The sequence below is a fragment of the Synchytrium microbalum genome (genome assembly GCF_006535985.1).
Source record: "Synchytrium microbalum strain JEL517 chromosome Unknown SmJEL517_scf0056, whole genome shotgun sequence".
NCBI classification, from domain to species: Eukaryota; Fungi; Chytridiomycota; class Chytridiomycetes; order Synchytriales; family Synchytriaceae; genus Synchytrium; species Synchytrium microbalum.
The window spans coordinates 1-19,096 of record NW_022158405.1 but is presented as its reverse complement, the minus strand read 5'-3'; the positions used below and the strand labels follow the sequence as shown (position 1 = coordinate 19,096).

Sequence of the window (19,096 nt, the reverse complement as noted above, 5' to 3'; positions counted from 1 at the left end):
TCGTAATAGTATAGTGGGGCGATGCATCCAAAACCCAAAAAAACACGTAACGTGCATACGCCACATCGAGTGGGATAAAATAACGTGTATTCAAGCACACGAGACAGCCATGACATCTATCGAAGCTCTGCTTGGTCGAGTGGATATGACGCAGTAAGGCCATTCAGTTTGGTAGCACCTTCTGCGCATCTATTTCATTGACGGCAACATTTCATTAGGGCTCGCTTATTACTCGTACGAACTGATCTTGGAGATGTGATTTGCACCCTTACTCTTCTTGGATTCGCTCAGGCTGAAGGTCGTATTGTAGAAGTCGAAGACCCAACTCAAGATGGAGTGGTTTTCATTTGTTTTGATTTGATTTTGATCAATTTTTGAAACATCAGACAATTGAATGCTGAACAAATTCTATGCTCGATGTACTTTAGATAAAACTCAAGAGTATGCAAATATCGATAAAGTATTGACAACCATGCTGAATGGAGAATATCTACGTGTAGTCAATGAGTCAAACTGGTATGGGTTTTTGTGCTTACGACATTCGAAACATCGACCAATTTTTAGACAGTACTGTTACTTGTTAGGTCAGAAAAACGCTCTGCTCGTCATGTTGTAATCATTTTGCTCAAGCGTGATATGTGTGACTCATAAGTAGCATTCAGACCTCTCCTTCCCACCGACGCTGCTGCCAAGGCTGTTGGTGCTCTGAAGATGATGACAAGACAGAAACCAAAAGAACAATTATGAGAGGAGCACAAGCAACGTTCCCACCTTGGAGCACCCAGACCGTCATCAGAAGAGGCAAGAGTAAGTGCTCAGTGTTGTCGTTTTTTGCCGTTGTTTGTTAATCACTCTTTAACACCATTCTAAAACCAAAAAATAGAACACAGGAACAAGCCTTAATATCGCTTGAATACTTGAATGCTACATTCCTTATGAGACAAGGCTAGAAACGTGAAGGATTCTGTGAGTATTATCAACGAGGACAGGTGAGAATAGGATTCGAGGAGGGACAAGCAATACGGGTTTTGATGTTTTGTATAAAGAACCTGACTCTGTATATTCATTACACATGTTTGCTATCGGTAATCCCTTGAGTGTTTAAATGTGTGTCGCTTCTACAGGATAAGAGTCCAATGCAAATTCCGCATAGTTGTTTCTCAACGAGTCTGTTATGTAAACTTTGGGACTGACTCTCTAGTAACCATTTGACTGACCTTTGAACCTGCTACTAGCAGCTAACTACTAAAGAGAGAGCGAGTCGTCCACCCCCAAGACTCTGGAAGTGGGTTGACTGGTGCTTAAAGAACTCAAGCGTCTGTAGAGTCCCATGATACGCGTAAAACAAGTCCTAATACTCTAGGCTAACACTACGTGTTGGTGTATGTCGCAGTTGCCTACTATATGAAGTCCTCAAAAACTCACATCCTGAATTAGAGGAAGAAAGGCAATAGTAAAGGTCAATGTCGCTGAGCATACGGAGAGCTGAACCGGCTGACATACCGGCCATAACAGCTCTTATCAAGGAACAGCAACCAGACGCGAATTCGTCTACTTTCAGTCATTATTTTGGACGACCGAGTGTCGCTGATCTGATGCAAGTTACAGTAGATCCTATAGTGCATGCATTTACATTTACGCATTTTTATCGACTGACTAAATCCAATTCTTTGTACTGCTAGTGATGCATCTCCCTTCAGTGTGGTTGCCAGCATTAATGACAATAATGTTATTCTTGCATTTGCCGCTGCTGCCTGCAATCCACCGCATATACCTACTGATTCAGCTGCTGATCAGCCCGACCAGACTGCAGCGTGGGATGTCTGGCTTAAATCCAGATACGACAACTTACAGGACAACACCGTACGTTTGTAGCTGTGATACTTGCTGCTGATTTCACCAATTGTGGCCTTCTTCACATGTTGTCTCACACTGAAAAATTGTTTCTTTTGTGTTTTCCTAGATCGAAAATACAAAATTCATCTCGTACTTTGTCGCTACTTCAACTCATGCCCACCAATTCTTGCATCTCTTCACATCCGCTGCTTTCAAACACATCCCTGCACTGTCCTACTTGGCACTCATGGTTCCAGAGTCAATCACACTCTTTGCTCCCCTCTACTATCCTGTATACAAACCCGACAAACTCACTCAAAACATGGTGATTTGTGATCCAAGCATGCAAGGAGATCCAGATGACTCCCAGCACAACTACTTTGTAAAAATCACGAGCAAGCTCGCCAAGAATACCGGCTTGTACATGTGTACACGAGAAAACCTGCTACCGAAATTCGTGGTTAGGAAGGCATTACTTGAAGACTGGGATGATTTGCTCCCTATTCTCGTAAACCAGCATGTAAGACCCGTTGATTTCCATTATATCCTCTCAGATTCCTAACCTTCTGCGCCTTAGGTTATTCAATCAAAGGACGAACAATATACATTGTCTGATATACTGAATCCAAAGACTAACAGTGATGCCGCATTGGTCGCTGAGGTACTATACTCAGACATTACGAGTCGTGAAGTACCAGATTTTGGCAATTAACGTCGATCCACGAATAGGTGGCCGGAAAGTCTGTCGGGTTCATGAAGTGTAGTAGAGACGTAGACTCACAATTCCTGCTCAAAAACTTTGATTTGGAAGGGATGCTCAGAGAAAAATGTAAGCATTACGGAAAGCTATACATATGGAGATGATCATGCTGACAGGATTCCATTAGTATCGAATAAAAGCAAGATCTTCTGTATTTCCATATTCGCTCTATCGGATAACGCAGATCAATATAGTCTAGAGATACTGAAGGTACAAGGCCAGTTGCGCTTGGATCATTTCCGTCGTGGTCTTCTAACTCTCTGTATTGGTAGCATGCCTTCGTCACATACGCAGATTGTGAATATGCAGTAATACTAGTCCCACCAAAAGCAAACAGTTTCCAATTATTGAATTTCTTTGAAAGAATTCCCACCAAACCTCAAAGTGATGCAGAGTAAGTGGTAATAAATATCCCAAATCGCATTGACAACCCCGCGCTAACTGGTATGCAACCTAGTTATTGTCTCTTCGTGGCTAGCCGAATGGGAATCGTATCGAAAATCACCGTTCGGACTGCCAGTGGCGACGAAGATGTGACAATCGCCCGCAAATTCCTAACCAAAGCTTTCAAACCATCACTTGCACGAAACCCTTCCTCTCGATCCATTCTCGATGACACAACAGACAGCAGCCCCATCAACAATACAACAACCTGCATGATTGCTGAGCTGGATTCGACAATCATTGCCGTGGCCACGCTTGAATCGAGTAGTAATGCTAGGCCGATAGTGGACCAATTCCACCTGGATGCCTTTTGTGATGTCGCCATTCAGAAAACAATGCTAGAATCTAAACCTGTTGTTCTGAAAGAATTTATAGTTCAGGAAGGGTATAGGACTAGAGCTAGATGGATATTTGAGGTTGGTAATCCATGTCATGTCATGTCGAATCTCAAACCATGCATTTACAATGTGAACCATGTAGGAAGTCATGAGACTGAATGGCACTTCGGTCATTTTACACTTTCAGGATGTCGAGAATTTTGATGACTCTAAACGGATATTGAAGGAGGAGTTTGTACCCGTCCCTAGAAGGAGACAGTATGTTATACCTTTGGCACTCGGTTTCTCCCACACCTTTTCATGGTCAGTCTCAAACATGAATCTTTGGCTCAAAATAGGATCGTGTTTCCTCGGAATCTTCGTGACGGCAAGGCAGTCCCACCGCCGATCCGGGAGAATTTGCAAATTCTTACAATGCCACTGATTTATGAGCCACAGGTGTGCCTCGAATTTCATTACAATTATCGTTTTGTCAATACCGATCGTTTTTGCCAAACCAAACATAGGTGATGGTCAACCGTCGCATCGTCATCATGGGAAGTTCCGATATCTCGCTGGCCTTGATTGATAAATTGGTCTACGTAAGTCTTTCTCTACAAAGTCGAAATCTGAAGACGAAGATCTGAAACCGCAATTTGCTTTTCTCAGAATGGATACCTGACTTGTACGCAAGTATACTTAATATCACCTGACGGGATCAACATTAAGGGTCCTCAAGATGGCCTAGTTAGCCATAGATGTTATTCTCATCTCTGGTACGATTAGCGTATCGACATGGATTGGTGATGTTCAGGTCACTTCGATTGCTTACCTTTTTGGTCTCTTTTACAGGTTGGAAGAATCAGGTCTCTCGCAATATACAACGATAATCAAAGACCATGCTACATCCATTGATCGTGTGTCGAAGCGAGTCAACCTGAGTGGTGGCACGTCGGTTGGATATGATTATCTCGTCATTGCTCAGGACTCGCAGTTTACCCTGCCTGCGAAATTGTCATCCTCGAATGTATATACGATGAACCCTAGTCAGTTGGACGCAGCGTGGGAGGCTGTTGAGGACTTTAGGAAGAGAACTGCCACTGAAGGTGGAGACAACCAAAAAGTGTTTGTGTAAGTATGATACTATTTCTATGATCCTTTTTCGGCTCGTGTTTTGTGCTCTTTGCTTTAGGCTTTGAATCTAAAATCTTCAACGAATAGTTATGGACGTGATATACAAGCATTTGCCACTATAGAAGGCCTTTTAAGACGCGGCATTCAAGGAAAATCGATTGTGCTCGGTACCCCGACATCATCACTAAGTTGTTTCCCTGACAAGAGAGTTTTCGAAGTCGTATGTACTGGTTTGTCTGTTTGTTCGAACACTTCCTAGTTGCTCTGCCTGACATTAAGTTGTGTGTTTTCTTGTTGTTACTAGATTTTGGCGTCCTTACATGCTCAAGGTGTTGTTTATGTTGAAGATGCAACTTTTATGGAATTTGTCAAGGACTTCGTGACTTTGGTAGGCCATTTGCAACTTGTCATCCGTCTGAGTTTTATGCTAACTTGCACGCCTTAAGGATGTCAAAGGGTCTCCAAAGACCGTCGAAGGAGTATCTCTAGTCCTTGTAGCAGATACCAAAACACTCGATTCGGATACCTTTAAATGCTTACATTCGAGTAGTCTCGTGGTTGATGGCCTTTTGACCATCGATGAACATTTCAGAACAGACGATATATTCATGTGAGTGCGAGAGACTTTGACGCAGATTCTTTTACCGTAACGAGAATTTACCTATAGATTCTCTGCTGGAAACATTACTCGTCCTAAATCGAGTTATAAAACCCGATGGTCACACTCGCCGTTTGATTTACATGAAGTTGGGTCTCGATTGGGCGATTTACTACTTCATCTAGTGAACCCCCACTACTTCCATGACGTAACTCCGTCGACAAGGATGGAATTTAAAGATGCTAAACGGGTAGAGGCATATTTGCCTGGTGGGTTGCATTATCTGCATTTCGCTAAACCTGCTCTTGCTGGATCTGAACCGACACCTGTAAGCCACAACTATGAATTTAATGGCTTTTGTACGGCCACAGCACTTGACGCACTGGTTTTTGGTTCGAATAGGGCAGAGATTTGATTATTGATAAGCCAGAGCTGGGATTCTTCAAGATTCGAATAGATACTCAACATTTCATAGAGGCGGTCACTTATCTGGGTCATCGAGAGGTCCCTGTAGATAATTATTTGTGCTTGTATCAATTGGATGAAAAGTATTTGAACCACTTGGTGTCTAGATTTGATGAGGGAATCGTAGAGGACTTTGTTGGGTAAGCGTTTCACTTCTAAAACCGTTTCCTGGAACATGCTTTAATACCACAGGTATCCTAGTTTTTTGAGTCAAGCATGGGCTCTGCCTATATACCATGACAAGTTTGCTGACTACGTTGCCAAGACACGAGATTTGGTTGTTTCGTCCAATAATGATGCTTTTAAAGGAATTATGAGCAAGCTAGAGGCGTCTCTTCACTTGAAGGTATGTATTTTTCCAAGAAAACTTGATGCACGGAAGTCGCTTGAATCACTCTTTGTACTCATTCGTGTTTTCGCATTTAGTCGAGTCTCAATCAAAATGAATTATATGAATCGCTAGTCAAATCTGGTGGTGCCTCTGCATGGGACGAACGTATTTACGATTTCTTATTGTCGTGTGAAATATTCGAGTCTTTTCCATAAGATTTGTGAGATTATATTGAGAACGTATTTTTGTGTTTATACAGGAATGTACCTAGATGTTTTAAGTGACAGAAAGTTTGGTTTAATGAGATTCTATTGACTATGACTATATAAAAAATGTTGTTTTGTTCTAAAAGAGCCCAGCTAAATTGAAGAATTATTGAATGTCAGATCTCAGTCACACGAATTATCAAACATGGTTCAATCAACAGACATGAACAGCATACCCTTCTTTTTTAATTCAGTTCTCTTCCAGAGCGGTAGGGCAGAGAACTTGTCCTTATCCATCTTGAAAACCTTTTGTAGATCCTCTGGTGACATGAAATCTTCAATACGATTTGGATCTACACCAGGTGGCAATTCATCCTTCTTTTTGAGTAACTCGATGGGGTAGGTTGTGGTTCGCAGCTATTAGAGAGAGACGGAGGAATTTAGAAGGATGAAACAAACGAGTTCTAAACACAACAAACACAACAAAAGCAAGCTTTGACGAAGGTATCGTTGCTTACCTGAACCAATATCTCAGGTACGAGTTGCAAAGCACCCTTGTGAGCATCCCCCTTTGGGCGAGATAGGGTTCTTCTAAACTTTTTCAACTAGAAGGAACCGAGGCGTTGTATTGGAAAAAGTTGTGTCATTCACTTAAGACAACCAAACTTACGAATCCTTGAGACTCTGAGAAATCTTCTGCACCATCATCATAAGCAGTGAAACACGTTCTGAAATTTGCTGGTTCAGCACCAGATCTCACAAAGAGGCATTTTGTTCCATCGATTCGACGCTGTGGTTGTTTCTTGGCTACGTATGAGACATATTCCTAAATACGGAAAAGAATTAGTCGTCGCCAGTCGGGAAACCCCCGTTACAGCCCCAGATGACGAGACACACCATGCAAGTCTCCAATCCCAACTTGACATCCTTAAAGTTGGATTTGGCTTCTGATCCGACCCAGACAAACATTTCAAAGAATGCGTCCAGTATAAACACGGCGGATTCTTCCAGATCGTTTTGGGTATAATTTTCGACTTCTTCAGCAGTAGGGTTTCCATTCTTGAGACCAAACGATATTCTGAAGAGGCGTGTCTTATATGAGTCTGGGAATTTGGATTTCAGACTAAAATAATCGGCTGATGCGTATTCTGGAGTCTTTCTGGTCGAGTTGGGAGCTAGCTTCTCAAACCATATCTTGGGCTCATTTTGTTCTTGGATTTCTTGGATTGGTCGTACATCCTGAAACGAGATAGAGGAGATTTAGTTTAGAAAGCAGACAAAAAAAGACGAAACGATGTGGTTATGTGACGGATAACCCCGACTTCCACTCAGGTAGCTTACAGCAATACGTTTAGCAACCTCATTGGCTTTAGCCTGCTCATAATCAAACGATCCAACACCATGCCAGACTATCACTTGATTCTTCAGTGCAAGCACAAAGCAGTGTGCAGAGGAAAGTGAAGAAGCATTGAAGATGGTTTCTTCGCATCTGACCACGTCACGGCATACAGCTCGAATATGGTATAGGGCTTTGTCTTCATGAATAAAGGACTTGCGGAATCCTTTACGAACAATGACAAATCCTCCCAACATCTTTAAAAAGTGTGAGGGCTCTTGACCTTGTCTGACTCGTACTTGTCGAGCGCCTGCTTTCTTTGCTATGTCTGCAGCGGTGTAGGCAGCGTTTGCCATATCGCTCTGATGATTGTCAAGAAGAAAAATGTAAAAGAGTGTGCGTGAAAAACAACCGCGTCGGGCAGTTGAAACATGACTTACACTCTTGGTCTCAGATCCAATCCAGTAGTACATGACAGACACTTCCTTTGGACTTTCGGGACGTCCAGTCAAGTGTTTGTACATAAAGGTATACGATTCACCAGCATAGAGGATTTGAGCTTCAGTTGCATCAATGGATTTCGAGGTACCCTTTTCTTCAAGTACTAGGACTTCAAGGGATACGACTCCAAGGTCTTCTTCTGGTTTGGGGGGACCTCCTATATCCGGGTCTTCGACCACGTCCCATCTCGATGGAGGGCCTGGTGGATCATACATTGCTTCGACATTGACCTTGTCGATTTTCTTCACGTCCCCTGTGTAGAAACGAAAGAATATTGGCATGCAAAAAAGGTACTAAGCCGTGAAAACTTGTTGCGCTTACATCCGCCACGATCATATACATATCGACTCTTGTCCTTGGCTGCAATGTTTTTCTGTAGACTAACTTCGATTTTGAAGCCATCAGTCCAGTCCATGAATCGCTCCTTGAACAGTATACGTTCTGCAGGATCTCTTTCAATGTCTAGCACCACGTTTGCTGGACGTCCTTCAGCTTTAGATAGAGACTCAGCAAACGCAGTTGCGGCATTCCGTTCAGATTCTGGCGATTGGCGACCATGCCACACGAAAATTTCGTCATAGCAATCTACAATAAATGAACCACCACAGTGTACATTCTTGGTGGTGAGTGTTTTGCCATTGACTAGTACTTTGAATTGTGGGTTTGAGGGATCGGATTCTGGGTCAGCTCTAACAAGAACGAAAACATAAGAATTCAGACTGAGTTGCCCAAATACAAATTACACGGACGCATTCATGTCGTTAAAAGTACTTACCCATATAAGAAAGTCATGGATTCCATTTGCTTTTCGTACTCCATGTCGTCTCCACCTTCAACAGCAGTCTTCATGGTTGAAGGGGCCGAAGGAGATCCAGCGATAACACGCCAGAATTCAGCTGACGAAAAGTTCTCCACTCCTTGTTCTAAATCACAAAGGAAAGAAAATGTCAGTCGCACGAATAGTTGGGCCTGATTGAGATGGACATACCCAGTTCAGCAATAACACCCTTCTTGCCCCACTCTCGATCTTGAGTTCGATACACAACTTCTTTCCCCTTAGCCCGTTTCACTGGGCCAGCGTCTTTACCATACCACACAAACAGACTTGCATTGTTAGGGTCACCATTCATGGAAGGTGTGAAAACCATTCCTGAATCAGTTCTTGGTACTTCAAGAATGAAGACATCACCTTCATTCATAGACGCAGCGGAAATGGGTACTCGAACAGTGTACATTTTACGTTTACCCTTGACTTTGAGTAGGGATACCTCACGTCTTGCTACAGCTCGACCGTATTTTCCAACTGAGGGAGCAGCCAGTGACGATACCGGTCGTGTCGACAAGTTAGTTTTGCTGCCTGTGGGTGCGTCACCATCAAAAGCACGTGTGCGCTCAGCAATAGTAGATGAGACTGCTGCTGGACTCCAATTTGTACCAGTTGGTGAAGTTGCTTCCTTGTGGGCTTCTTGAGAGGAGCCATTGCCCATGATGGATAGGATAGAAGTCTCAAAGGATGTTGGTCTCTGTTTCAACTCTTCATCGTCACGAGTCATTGCTGACAGCAAGTTGTTTTCAAACAATGTAGCTGGCAAAGGTGGTTCGCTGCCATCTTGATTGAAATTATCAGTGCCCAATTCTTCAACGGATTTGATTCTTAGAGAGGTTCCTTTACTGATAGACGATGGTTTTGGAGTAGCACGTGAAGTAGCTGTAATAGTCTTGTTTCGATCTAATCGTGCACCGGCAGCTTTAGGTGCAATTGTTTCGGGCATCGGTGCAGGTTCTTCGGATGCACTAACACTTCTATCTTCTGATGATTCCTTGTAGATCGTTTTACGATCAGAAGCCACTTCACCGTTTTGATTTGAAGCGGTTGCGGAATCAGCACGAGCCTTCAAAAAGCTGGCAGATGGTGGGCGACGTTGTGGTCCAGTACGAGGTGATGCGCTGCCCTGTTTTCGTTTGGAACGAAACGTTTGAGGTTGACTTTCCACTGGATGATTTAAACATCATAAACTTACAGTTCGAGACGCTCCTTCGGCAGTAGCTGATTGAGGAGACAAGGGAATCGCTTCACCTTCTTCGACAGAAGACTCGACTTGAGCAACCGCAGCATCTGGTATAACTAAAGGTTCGACGGCCTGGGTATCTTCTGTCTTACTGGCAATAGGTAATGTGAATGATTCATTTGTCAAAGGACTAGATGGTGCCGATGACGAATCAATAACCGCCTTCATGAGGTCTTCCAAAGTGTTTACAGATTCTGGCTCTTTGGCTTCAGCAATTTGAGTTGGTTCAGCGGTTTCGATTTCAGGAGTCTCAGCCTGTCGAACATCCGTGACTGAACCTAGAGTCTCCATAGATTGCTGAATTTCAGGTGTTGGTTTGTTCGATTGTTCGATTTCGTCCAATGTAATGGGTTGGGTATATGCACTGATCACGCAAAGCAAAAAAAAGCTCAGTTAAACCTCCTGTATGGCATTGTAATTCTGACAATGTCGGCGAACTTACGATGGCAGGAATCCAACTTGATTCGTCCCATAACGGCGAGCCTGCCACCATCTATCAAACACGAGTTCAAGATCAGCATGCCGAAAAAAGGAATATATGTACCGTCGATACGAACCCTTCATCTTGTTCCAAGATCTCAAACACATCGCCAGCTGCAAAAGTGAGTTCATTTCCTTCAGCATTTCCTTCGAATGGATGAGAAGCCTTTGCATAACAGATTACGGTCGTACGTTTTGGTGCGGCAGGTGGTTGTTGTTGACTGGAGATTGTGACTGATTCGACAAGTTCTGGTGCTTGCACTGCGGTTTCAGCAACAGGTTCTAAAATATTAACTACAGCAACTGGTGCCTCAACGACAGATTGTACCGAAGCCTCGACTGGCTCAACAATTGACTCCACAATTGATTCCGTAACCGATTCTGCAACAGGCTCTACGATTGGTTCAATAACTGATTCGACAATAGGCTCAGCCATAGGCTCGACAGGAGATTCGAGAGGTGCAAGCTCTATGTCCTGAGGTACATCACCCATAATGTCATTGACCTCTTCGACAATGCTGTTGTTAGCTAAATCAGCGGTAGCCGAATCAATTGGTGCATCGTCAGGCTTGTTGGAAGCTGCAACTTGCTGTTCGGTGTTTGAGGTTGGTTCTGCAATGACAAGTGACAGTCTAGGTTCGTGTTGCGTGGCTTTGGACATTCTTGGTTCGTTTGAAACTACCGGATTTTCAGCCACGGCAACAGAAAATACTTGAATTGGTTGACTGGTAGTGCTGTTTCTGATAACACTGGATCGTTTGGTGTTGGCATTGGCAACAGCGAGGCTTTCAGCAGCAGCTTCGAATTTAGCCTTGATGTCATCAACATGAGCAGCAGCTGGAATCTTTTCAGAGTGTAGTGATGATGCGACTGGTTTGGGTGCATCATCATGTTTCAATAAGTTTGCCAAAATATTTGAAATCTGTGGAGATACAGGTGATGCTGGTCTAGCCAATTCCAAGCCAGTAAGTTTAAGAGCATCGGTACGTGGTTCTCGCATAGAGCTGGTACGTTTGAGACCAGCGTCAGTAGCAGAAGCGGAATTGTTTCTCTTCATGCCACTTTCGGAAGCTGAGTCTGGTGTTCTGACTGATGAATGTCGTTTCAAACCAGTGGGAGAAGACCCGGTATCGAGCAGTAATGAGACTGGTCTGCTGGACGGTTTTGGTGAGGATTCTACGACTGTCTCAACGGCAGCTTCGTATTTGACTACGAGATCTGATACATGCGAGCCAGTATTTGGTTGTGATTTTGTTGTAGTTGGCAGAGCAACTGCAGGTAAGTTTGGCGAAGCGGTAATGCTTGGGGTGGTAGGTCGTAATGGGGAAGAAGGTACATCCATTCCTCTTTGAGAAGCTGGGCTTGAACTACTAACAGGTCGACTGGTGTCTATCCCACCAAACATGCGCACATTAAGCGACGTAGCGGGTGATTCTACACCAGGACTTCTCATGCTGGTACTTGATCGATTAGGATTTGAGACTTGTGATAATCGTAATGATACTAATGCTTCTGAGGCAGAGGCGCCTCTTGGCCCACTCGTGCTTGACTTCCTCTTCAATTTTGAATCTCTGGCCTCGACTTCAGCTTCTTCCATCAGTCGTGATAATCGTTCTTGATCTCTGGCTTTTGCATCTTCTAGAGCTCGTTTCCTAGCCTCTCTGCGTTCTTTACGTTCAGCTTGGAACGCTAGCAAGTCATTTTTGGCAGCCATTGAAGCAGACCAACCATCTCTTGATACTGGCACCGATGAGAACACCGAGTCACTTGTACCAAAATGACGGTCTCCGATATTTTCAGAGAATGCGGGTTCCATAATAGCACCATTCAGTTCCATTCTCGAGAGCTTATACGCTGCTTGGTCGGCCGTTATACACTGAATGTGAGCCAAGTCACCAGAGGGTGATCTTCTAGGTGTTTGGGCAACTGAATTGGCTTGAGACATCCTATTAGCTCTCTTCACCTCGAGCTCCTATTTGTGATTATGAAGTCAATAGGAGTCACGTGGCAGCAGGTTGTTTTTTCGCGTCTTGCCTCTTCACGTCTCTTTATCCCATCTAATCTCATTTGATGTTCTCTCTCTCTTTCTCTCTCTAGTATGGCTCTTGCTTCAGACATGTGATCTTCTTCATCCTTGATTTTTTCGTGTAGTTGCGCATGTCGAGCTTTTAGCTCATCTTGTCTTAATTGTGCTCGACGTTCTTGCTCTGCTAGTTCACTAAGCAGCCTAGCACGACGTTCTTCATTGCGTCGAGTTCTTGCCGCATCCACGGCGGAACTCATTTTGGATGCCTATGGAGTATGAGTTGAATGTAAGATTGCAGGAAGTTGAGGATGCGGTAAGAATAAACCGGTCACATAAAATGACGCGTACCTCGATGATTTCACTTGATGAAAACCGTCAGTCGGTGAGTGTCGAGTTCTTGAGATTCCTTGCGGTTGTCAAGCCCAATCACACGCAGTTCACCAAGATCCTGTCAAAGAAGGTGCAAAGTTGTAGGAGGCAGTAGCCATGCAGTATACGTAAGTTTTCTTTCCTTGCCTCTCTTGTATTGGGCCTTGCTTTTGTTTCTGTTGTTTTGAATGTTCCGACATTAACACTTGCCTCACTCCAGCTATGATGAGTCGGGTGCCACGTTCAATTACTTTGTCTTGTCTGTACTCTTCATTCTACTATTGCCTACTACCTACTCCTACCTCTCTTCCTCCTCCAAAGGTGTCGTGTCGCAATTCAAACATTTCAACATTTGCTGCTTTCGAGTTGCGATGTTGTGATTCGAACATTTCGTAACATTTCTCATCGTTATAGTAATCCAGAGCAAGGGAACTTGTGATTGTGAAGCTTGTCTGCAAAAGAACAAACAACAGGCTGTCAACGCCAAAAGGGAAAAAGGCTTCTCTTGGACGTAATAATATCTGTGTTTATGATCAGATCATATTCTATTTCATTCATTTACACCTCCTTTTATATTCACAGGCCAATACTCTTACTCTTTGGATGGGGTTTGCTGTCTTTTGTTGCATATCAAGCAGCGACCACAACAATTGAACAGACACTATGGGATCCATATCAAATCATGGAACTAGATCCAGTAAATCTATGCAGATATTTGAATGATATCGCTGCAGTGGAATCATCTCATCACATATATCGCAATTCTAGGGAGCATCCGTCTCTGAAATCAGAAAGCAATACAGGAAATTGAGCTTGCTATGGTAACGCAATGGTTTGACGCTACAGCACTAGACATCACTAGTTTGACACTGGATACATAAATTAGGCATCCAGACAAGGTCGAAGAAGCTGAGAAAAATACATCAGAAGCTCATTTCATAGATATATCCAAGGCATACAAAGTGTATGTGGAATCGTTACTTGTCATCGCGTGGGCCTTGTTGACCTGTTTCATGCTGATCAACTAGATTGACGGATGAAGATGCACGAAAGAACTGGGAAGAATTCGGACATCCTGATGGCAAACAATGTAAGACCTATCACACTACAAAAATGACATGACATGGGATGAACCACTGCCTTTTTAGCATTATCATTGGGTATCGCACTGCCAAGCTGGCTTGTATCAGAGGGCAGTAGCTCAGTCGTGCTACTCATTTATGGACTTATTTTTGGTATTGGATTGCCTGTCGTAGTAGTACGTTGAGAGACGATTTTTTAAAGTGTAATCTGCGGCGGCGACGCGTTCCTCGGCCCTCAAAATCCTTTTTGACTTGTACAGGCGAGATGGTGGGGCACAACGAAGAACATGACCAAAGACAAGTTGATGATTGATACTATGAATGTATTCTACAAGGAGATGAAGGACATGATTCCTCCGAAAGGCATGCATAACGTTACTGCCGTTGTTTTTCCACCTCTAATCTGGGCTTTCTCAAAACAGCTCAACTGGATTTGATCACCATCGCTATGGAATTCCGATTCAAAGTCTTGTTGTTTGATCCAAAAAGTCCTGATCCAGCTGAAGTCAAAGTATGGTTGCAGTTCTTTACTTTCGACTTGAGAAGGTGTTTCCATGCTGGACTCAGGAACTCACTCGCTTTGTCATTTTCAATACTCCCAGCTTGAGAAGCTTATCAAAGAAGCGATGGAAGAAAAGGGTGGTGGAGACAAATATGAGAAGCCTAAACGAGTGAGTTGCGCAAGCACTACTTCCTTAGGAAGCCAGACTGATATTCCCCCTCTGTTCTCGTAGTATACACAACAAATACCTTGGTCGGGTCGAGTTTCACTGTTACTATATTCACATTTACTTCGTGTTCCGGTGGACAATTCTTTTATGGAAGAGGGTAAGCCAATTAGTAGTGTTGAACCAGCAAATCCATGGATTCAGCCCGTTTTGCGTACTTACAATAGAGAGGACATTTGTGGTCGAGAAATGTGCTAAATTGATGAATGGGTTGTTACAAATCGCTCTTGCACGATTCCATGCAACTACCATCTTTACCATTATCGAAGTTGGTCAAGTGAGTGCACCTACACCGTCACCATCATCCGCCTTTCGTTCGCCGAACTTTTTGTTGTCATCCAACGGACGTGTGCCCTCGAAATTACTAGTTTATATATCAAGGACTCTACTTTAAAGAGCATCCCCTTTTGCAGCTGCCTGGAATCAAAAAGGAGCACATCAGGCATTTTGCTGCAAAGAAGGTAAAAATAATTTCTTGCTACTTTTCCTAAAGCGATGCCCATAGCTCACACGGCTTTTTCATCATTCAGGTTCAAAACATGAAGGATTTGCTTAGTCTTGATGATGAGAAGAGAAAGTGAGATGTCGCCAAAAAAAGACTACGAATCATTTTGCAGGTACTAACATCGCCTCGATAGTACTTTGATGCGATTCTTATCCGATCCTGAACGTGATTTGGCTATATCTGTGGCTAGACAATATCCTCTTATCGTCATTGATCAAGCTGATTTCGCTGGTGGGTATTTGTACTGCCTTGCTGACAGCATAACTGTCACTTTTTTGTCAGTTAACACTCCAATTGTTTTATATTAGTTTTGGGTGATCCAGCCATCACTCCAGGTTCCATTGTGACTTTGACTATAGTGTTACGTAGAGTGAATACTATGGAAACGACAGAAACAGGAACATTGGCTGAGAGCATACTACCCAATAAGGACACTCCAGTTGAAGAAATGGCTCCTAGAGCATGGTGGAAGCCTGAGCAAGTTGGGCCTGTTGCTCATACTCCGTTATTTCCCAAGGTATGCCAAATTGCAGACGTGTCGGGGACAGTGGACGAGAGATAGAGTGAAGGGGAGAGAGAACAAAAGTCGCCTCAAGCTACAATATGCGTTTCCTGACGAATTCCTTAACTTTAACTTCTTTGCCTTTTTCCGACCGTCGTAGGAAGTCCCAGAAAAATGGTGGATCTTCCTTTGTGATTTACGAGTCAACAAGTTTGTGTGTCCACCCGGTCGAGTTAATGATTTGAATACACACAAGACGATACGTTTCCAATTCCAAGCACCGCCAAAGGAGGGCAAACTATCATTACACTTGTTTGTCAAGTCTGAATCTTGTCTTGCATGTGACATCAACGCTCATGAAGTCAAGGTGAAGATATTATTAACCGCTTCCACGTTGGAGGTTTTTACGCTGAGATGAATGCACATTAACATTATCATTTGATCGTTTTACTAGTTGGTGGTTGAACCTCCATCTGCAATCCCGAATGAACAGGAGGAAGATGATATCTCAGATCCAGATGAAGATACAATTGCAGGTACATTATCTCTTCGATAACAGCCGTTTTTTTTGTTGTCCACTCACCCTCACGGTTCTTTTGCTCTAGGCCAATTAGCAGCTGCACGAAGTATGTCCAGTGGGCAAGCACCTGCTGCAAAATCTCAACCAAAATCAAATGGCAACAACGCCAACAACAAAAAGGAAGCAGTACAAGACGATGATTCATCAGACTCGGACTCTGATTGAGATCACAAGTACAAAATCAAAGGAGCAAGCAGTCTCTAGACAAATCATTTTCCCCTTTGTGTATAGCGCTTTATTTCTTCGCCTTATAAATGTCGGATTGCCATGTGATTATTATTGGTTGAGTTTATGTACAAAAGTTCTGGGTATTGCTTTTGCATGCGAGAAAAATAGTTAATGTTGAGGAGGCCGCACTAGACTATAACAACCCTTCCATCTCCTTCATAAATTTGTCATAGTCTTTATCAATTGATGCGTTAGGTTTGGTTGCACCACCACCACTAGTGGTACCTATAACATTAGCCTTCTTCTTGACAGGCTCAACCACAACATCCTCATCCTCCTCTCCATCAATAGAAGGAGCCACATTAACAGATTTAACAGGTGCTCCTCTCTTTCTCAACAACTGTGGCGGAATGAATTTCGTCAATTCCTTTTGCAAGTCACGGACTATTGGGGCTGCTGATTTGACTGCGTTTGCGTCTGGTTTAAGGAGTTGTGGTCTTGGTGGCTGTTGTTGTTGCTGATGTGGCTGCTGGTGATGCTGCTGATTATGCCATGGTGGTGGACGATGCATGAGCGGTGGAGGCATTCGTTGCTGCATTTGTATTGGTGGTGGTGGATACATTGGGAAATTAGAGCCTGGTGGTGGTGGTGGTATTCCAGGTGGTGGCATTCCTGGTGGGAATGGCATGAATGGTGGTTGTCCTTGGTTGAAAATAATAGAGGTAAGCCCAATTAACAGGGACCAAAAAACTGGATTATTGCGTGTAATTACCGTAATATGGCATTGGTGGAGGAGGAGGCATATAATATCCAGGTCTAGGTGGCCGATTCATACTGCTATTACTGTTGTAAAATGGTGGTGGTGGAAAAGGCGGTCTATTTAATATTGGCATTGGTATTTGTGGTGGTGGTGGTGGTGGAGGCCGAGGTCGTTCTATTATGGTTGGACGATGTCTGGTTTCAGGCACGTCTATAAAGGCGTAAACTAGAGCTTCTCTGTCTAATGGCGGTGGTTGTTTTGGGATGGGAAGTTTAGACAAGTCGTCATATGGGAGTGTTGGCTTTTCTGTAAAGAGAGAAAAGAATTACTGACGTAGCCATAATAGAACGCCACTAACTCAGGGTGAATTACCTTCTTCTTCTTTCTCATTATCAGCTTCATCAGCGGACTCTTCATCTTCTTGAGATTCTTCTTCCGAGTCAGATTCGTCTTCCTCCTCGTCATCGGACTCCTCTTTTGCTTGTTTACTTTTACCTGACACATGCGAGCAAAGAAACTCGGTGAGGTTGTGCGACTAGTTGATGATCGGCAACTGATTCGCTCACTTGTATCGATAGTCCCAGGCGGCGGTACACCATATGGGTTGTACACAGGATGATAATATGGAGATTCTTCTGGCTTGCTCGATGAAGCTTGATTGTCTTTTGGAGCATCAGCTTTCAAACCCAGTTTCTAAAAGGGAATGCGAATAAATGAAGGCGAACGTGTATAGAATGAATGTGAATAGACTACCTCTCTAGCTTCCTGTCTCTTTTTGATTAGATCAAGAATCTCCTTCTTCCGTAGCTGTTGCTTGTATTCTAGCTTCCCTTCTCGTTCTAACGTGAGCGAAGGAGTGAGTCTATATGGTAATCATTGATCTTAAGCTCGATGCTAATGCACTACCTTGTTGTCGTAGTTGCGCTAGTTCTGTATCTAGCTTTCGAGTGTCTTTCGTAGCAGCAGCAATTAATCTCACTTGTTTCCTGTCCGCCTTGTTCTATAATGCGGAGAATCAGCAAGCTCGTAATAATATATGAAGTAGGGAATCAAGCTACTGCATACTTTTTTGACCTCCTTCTTCCTCTCGGCCTTCCTGTGAGCCTATTCAAAAATACAAAAGGTGTCAGTTGCTCAAGTTCACTTTCAAGCATATAGTAAATGTACACATAGATACAGAGTATGGGATCTCCTATAAGTGCTTACATCAGTGGGATTCAGAACTCTCTTGGCCATCTTTAGGCACCTCCTACGTTGGCAACAAACAACAAACGATGGAGTGGAATTTAGACGATTACAATCAAGCATCAAACATAGTCAGCGACGTGTCAGAACGTGTAAGATCACATTGTATGAAGAATGGAAATAGCAGATATCCTGGTAAATGTTTTCCCCCATACCGATTTTTAGGTCGGAGATTTTCTACGGCAATTTGCAACCTAGAACTGCAGAGGGCATAGAGACTGGTGCTGACAAGGCAAGATCCCAATAGCATTTCAGTAGGGAACTGCATTCCCAACCATATTTTGAACTGGATCTGTCCCATTCTTCCCTCCTCATCACTGCAGTTTGAGAACTGGTTTTAATACAGGCAGGCACACAGCATAGATCGAAACAAAATGTCAGAGTCTTATGGGAGAAGTGCTAATCCCAACCGGCTACCAATGGGAACTACTGGGAGATCGAAAGTGTGAGCTCCTTTGTTTATGGATTACTACTCATTTTGTTCTTGAGTTTGTTGACAGACGACAGACGCGCATTGCAATTTATAAACCGACGCTCATCATCTACCCTCTTCAGGTGGACTAAAAATGCTACCATTCGCAATGCTGGAATGACTCTCAACGTCCCGAATCGTGGCCCTACTGCACATGGAGCTCGCACTTCCGTACTGCTATA

The 19,096-nt window shown here is 43.5% G+C and overlaps 4 protein-coding genes across 4 annotated transcripts; 2 read left to right on the top strand and 2 right to left on the bottom strand.

The window, feature by feature from the left end:
• Positions 1-109: 109 nt before the first annotated feature.
• SmJEL517_g05709 (uncharacterized protein) lies at positions 110-6,100 on the top strand (the record flags this gene model as incomplete). The annotated part of the gene is made up of 22 exons (XM_031171635.1): positions 110-153; positions 219-349; positions 429-516; positions 1,683-1,863; positions 1,964-2,356; positions 2,414-2,497; positions 2,566-2,665; positions 2,724-2,806; positions 2,869-2,990; positions 3,054-3,456; positions 3,521-3,636; positions 3,717-3,816; positions 3,885-3,959; positions 4,027-4,133; positions 4,210-4,488; positions 4,579-4,711; positions 4,796-4,879; positions 4,938-5,101; positions 5,159-5,417; positions 5,492-5,694; positions 5,747-5,900; positions 5,981-6,100. The coding sequence occupies 22 exons, from the start codon at positions 110-112 to the stop codon at positions 6,098-6,100; spliced, it is 3,423 nt and encodes a 1,140-aa protein (XP_031022372.1).
• Positions 6,101-6,230: 130 nt separating this feature from the next.
• SmJEL517_g05708 (uncharacterized protein) lies at positions 6,231-12,422 on the bottom strand (the record flags this gene model as incomplete). Its single annotated transcript, XM_031171634.1, has 13 exons — positions 6,231-6,244; positions 6,328-6,508; positions 6,610-6,696; positions 6,762-6,917; positions 6,989-7,330; positions 7,433-7,789; positions 7,868-8,181; positions 8,250-8,617; positions 8,704-8,851; positions 8,917-9,880; positions 9,950-10,361; positions 10,440-10,490; positions 10,555-12,422. 13 exons carry the CDS (start codon positions 12,420-12,422, stop codon positions 6,231-6,233), a joined length of 5,262 nt encoding a protein of 1,753 aa, XP_031022373.1.
• A 1,132-nt stretch (positions 12,423-13,554) lies between these two features.
• SmJEL517_g05707 (uncharacterized protein) lies at positions 13,555-16,434 on the top strand (the record flags this gene model as incomplete). Its single annotated transcript, XM_031171633.1, has 16 exons — positions 13,555-13,569; positions 13,641-13,693; positions 13,759-13,836; positions 13,901-13,962; positions 14,021-14,107; positions 14,377-14,465; positions 14,557-14,625; positions 14,689-14,782; positions 14,850-14,959; positions 15,051-15,143; positions 15,213-15,259; positions 15,321-15,418; positions 15,496-15,704; positions 15,850-16,056; positions 16,144-16,225; positions 16,295-16,434. The coding sequence occupies 16 exons, from the start codon at positions 13,555-13,557 to the stop codon at positions 16,432-16,434; spliced, it is 1,533 nt and encodes a 510-aa protein (XP_031022370.1).
• Positions 16,435-16,630: 196 nt separating this feature from the next.
• SmJEL517_g05706 (uncharacterized protein) lies at positions 16,631-18,433 on the bottom strand (the record flags this gene model as incomplete). The annotated part of the gene is made up of 8 exons (XM_031171632.1): positions 16,631-17,139; positions 17,210-17,503; positions 17,570-17,692; positions 17,764-17,890; positions 17,951-18,036; positions 18,104-18,197; positions 18,263-18,301; positions 18,404-18,433. The coding sequence occupies 8 exons, from the start codon at positions 18,431-18,433 to the stop codon at positions 16,631-16,633; spliced, it is 1,302 nt and encodes a 433-aa protein (XP_031022371.1).
• Between the last annotated feature and the right edge of the window lie 663 nt (positions 18,434-19,096).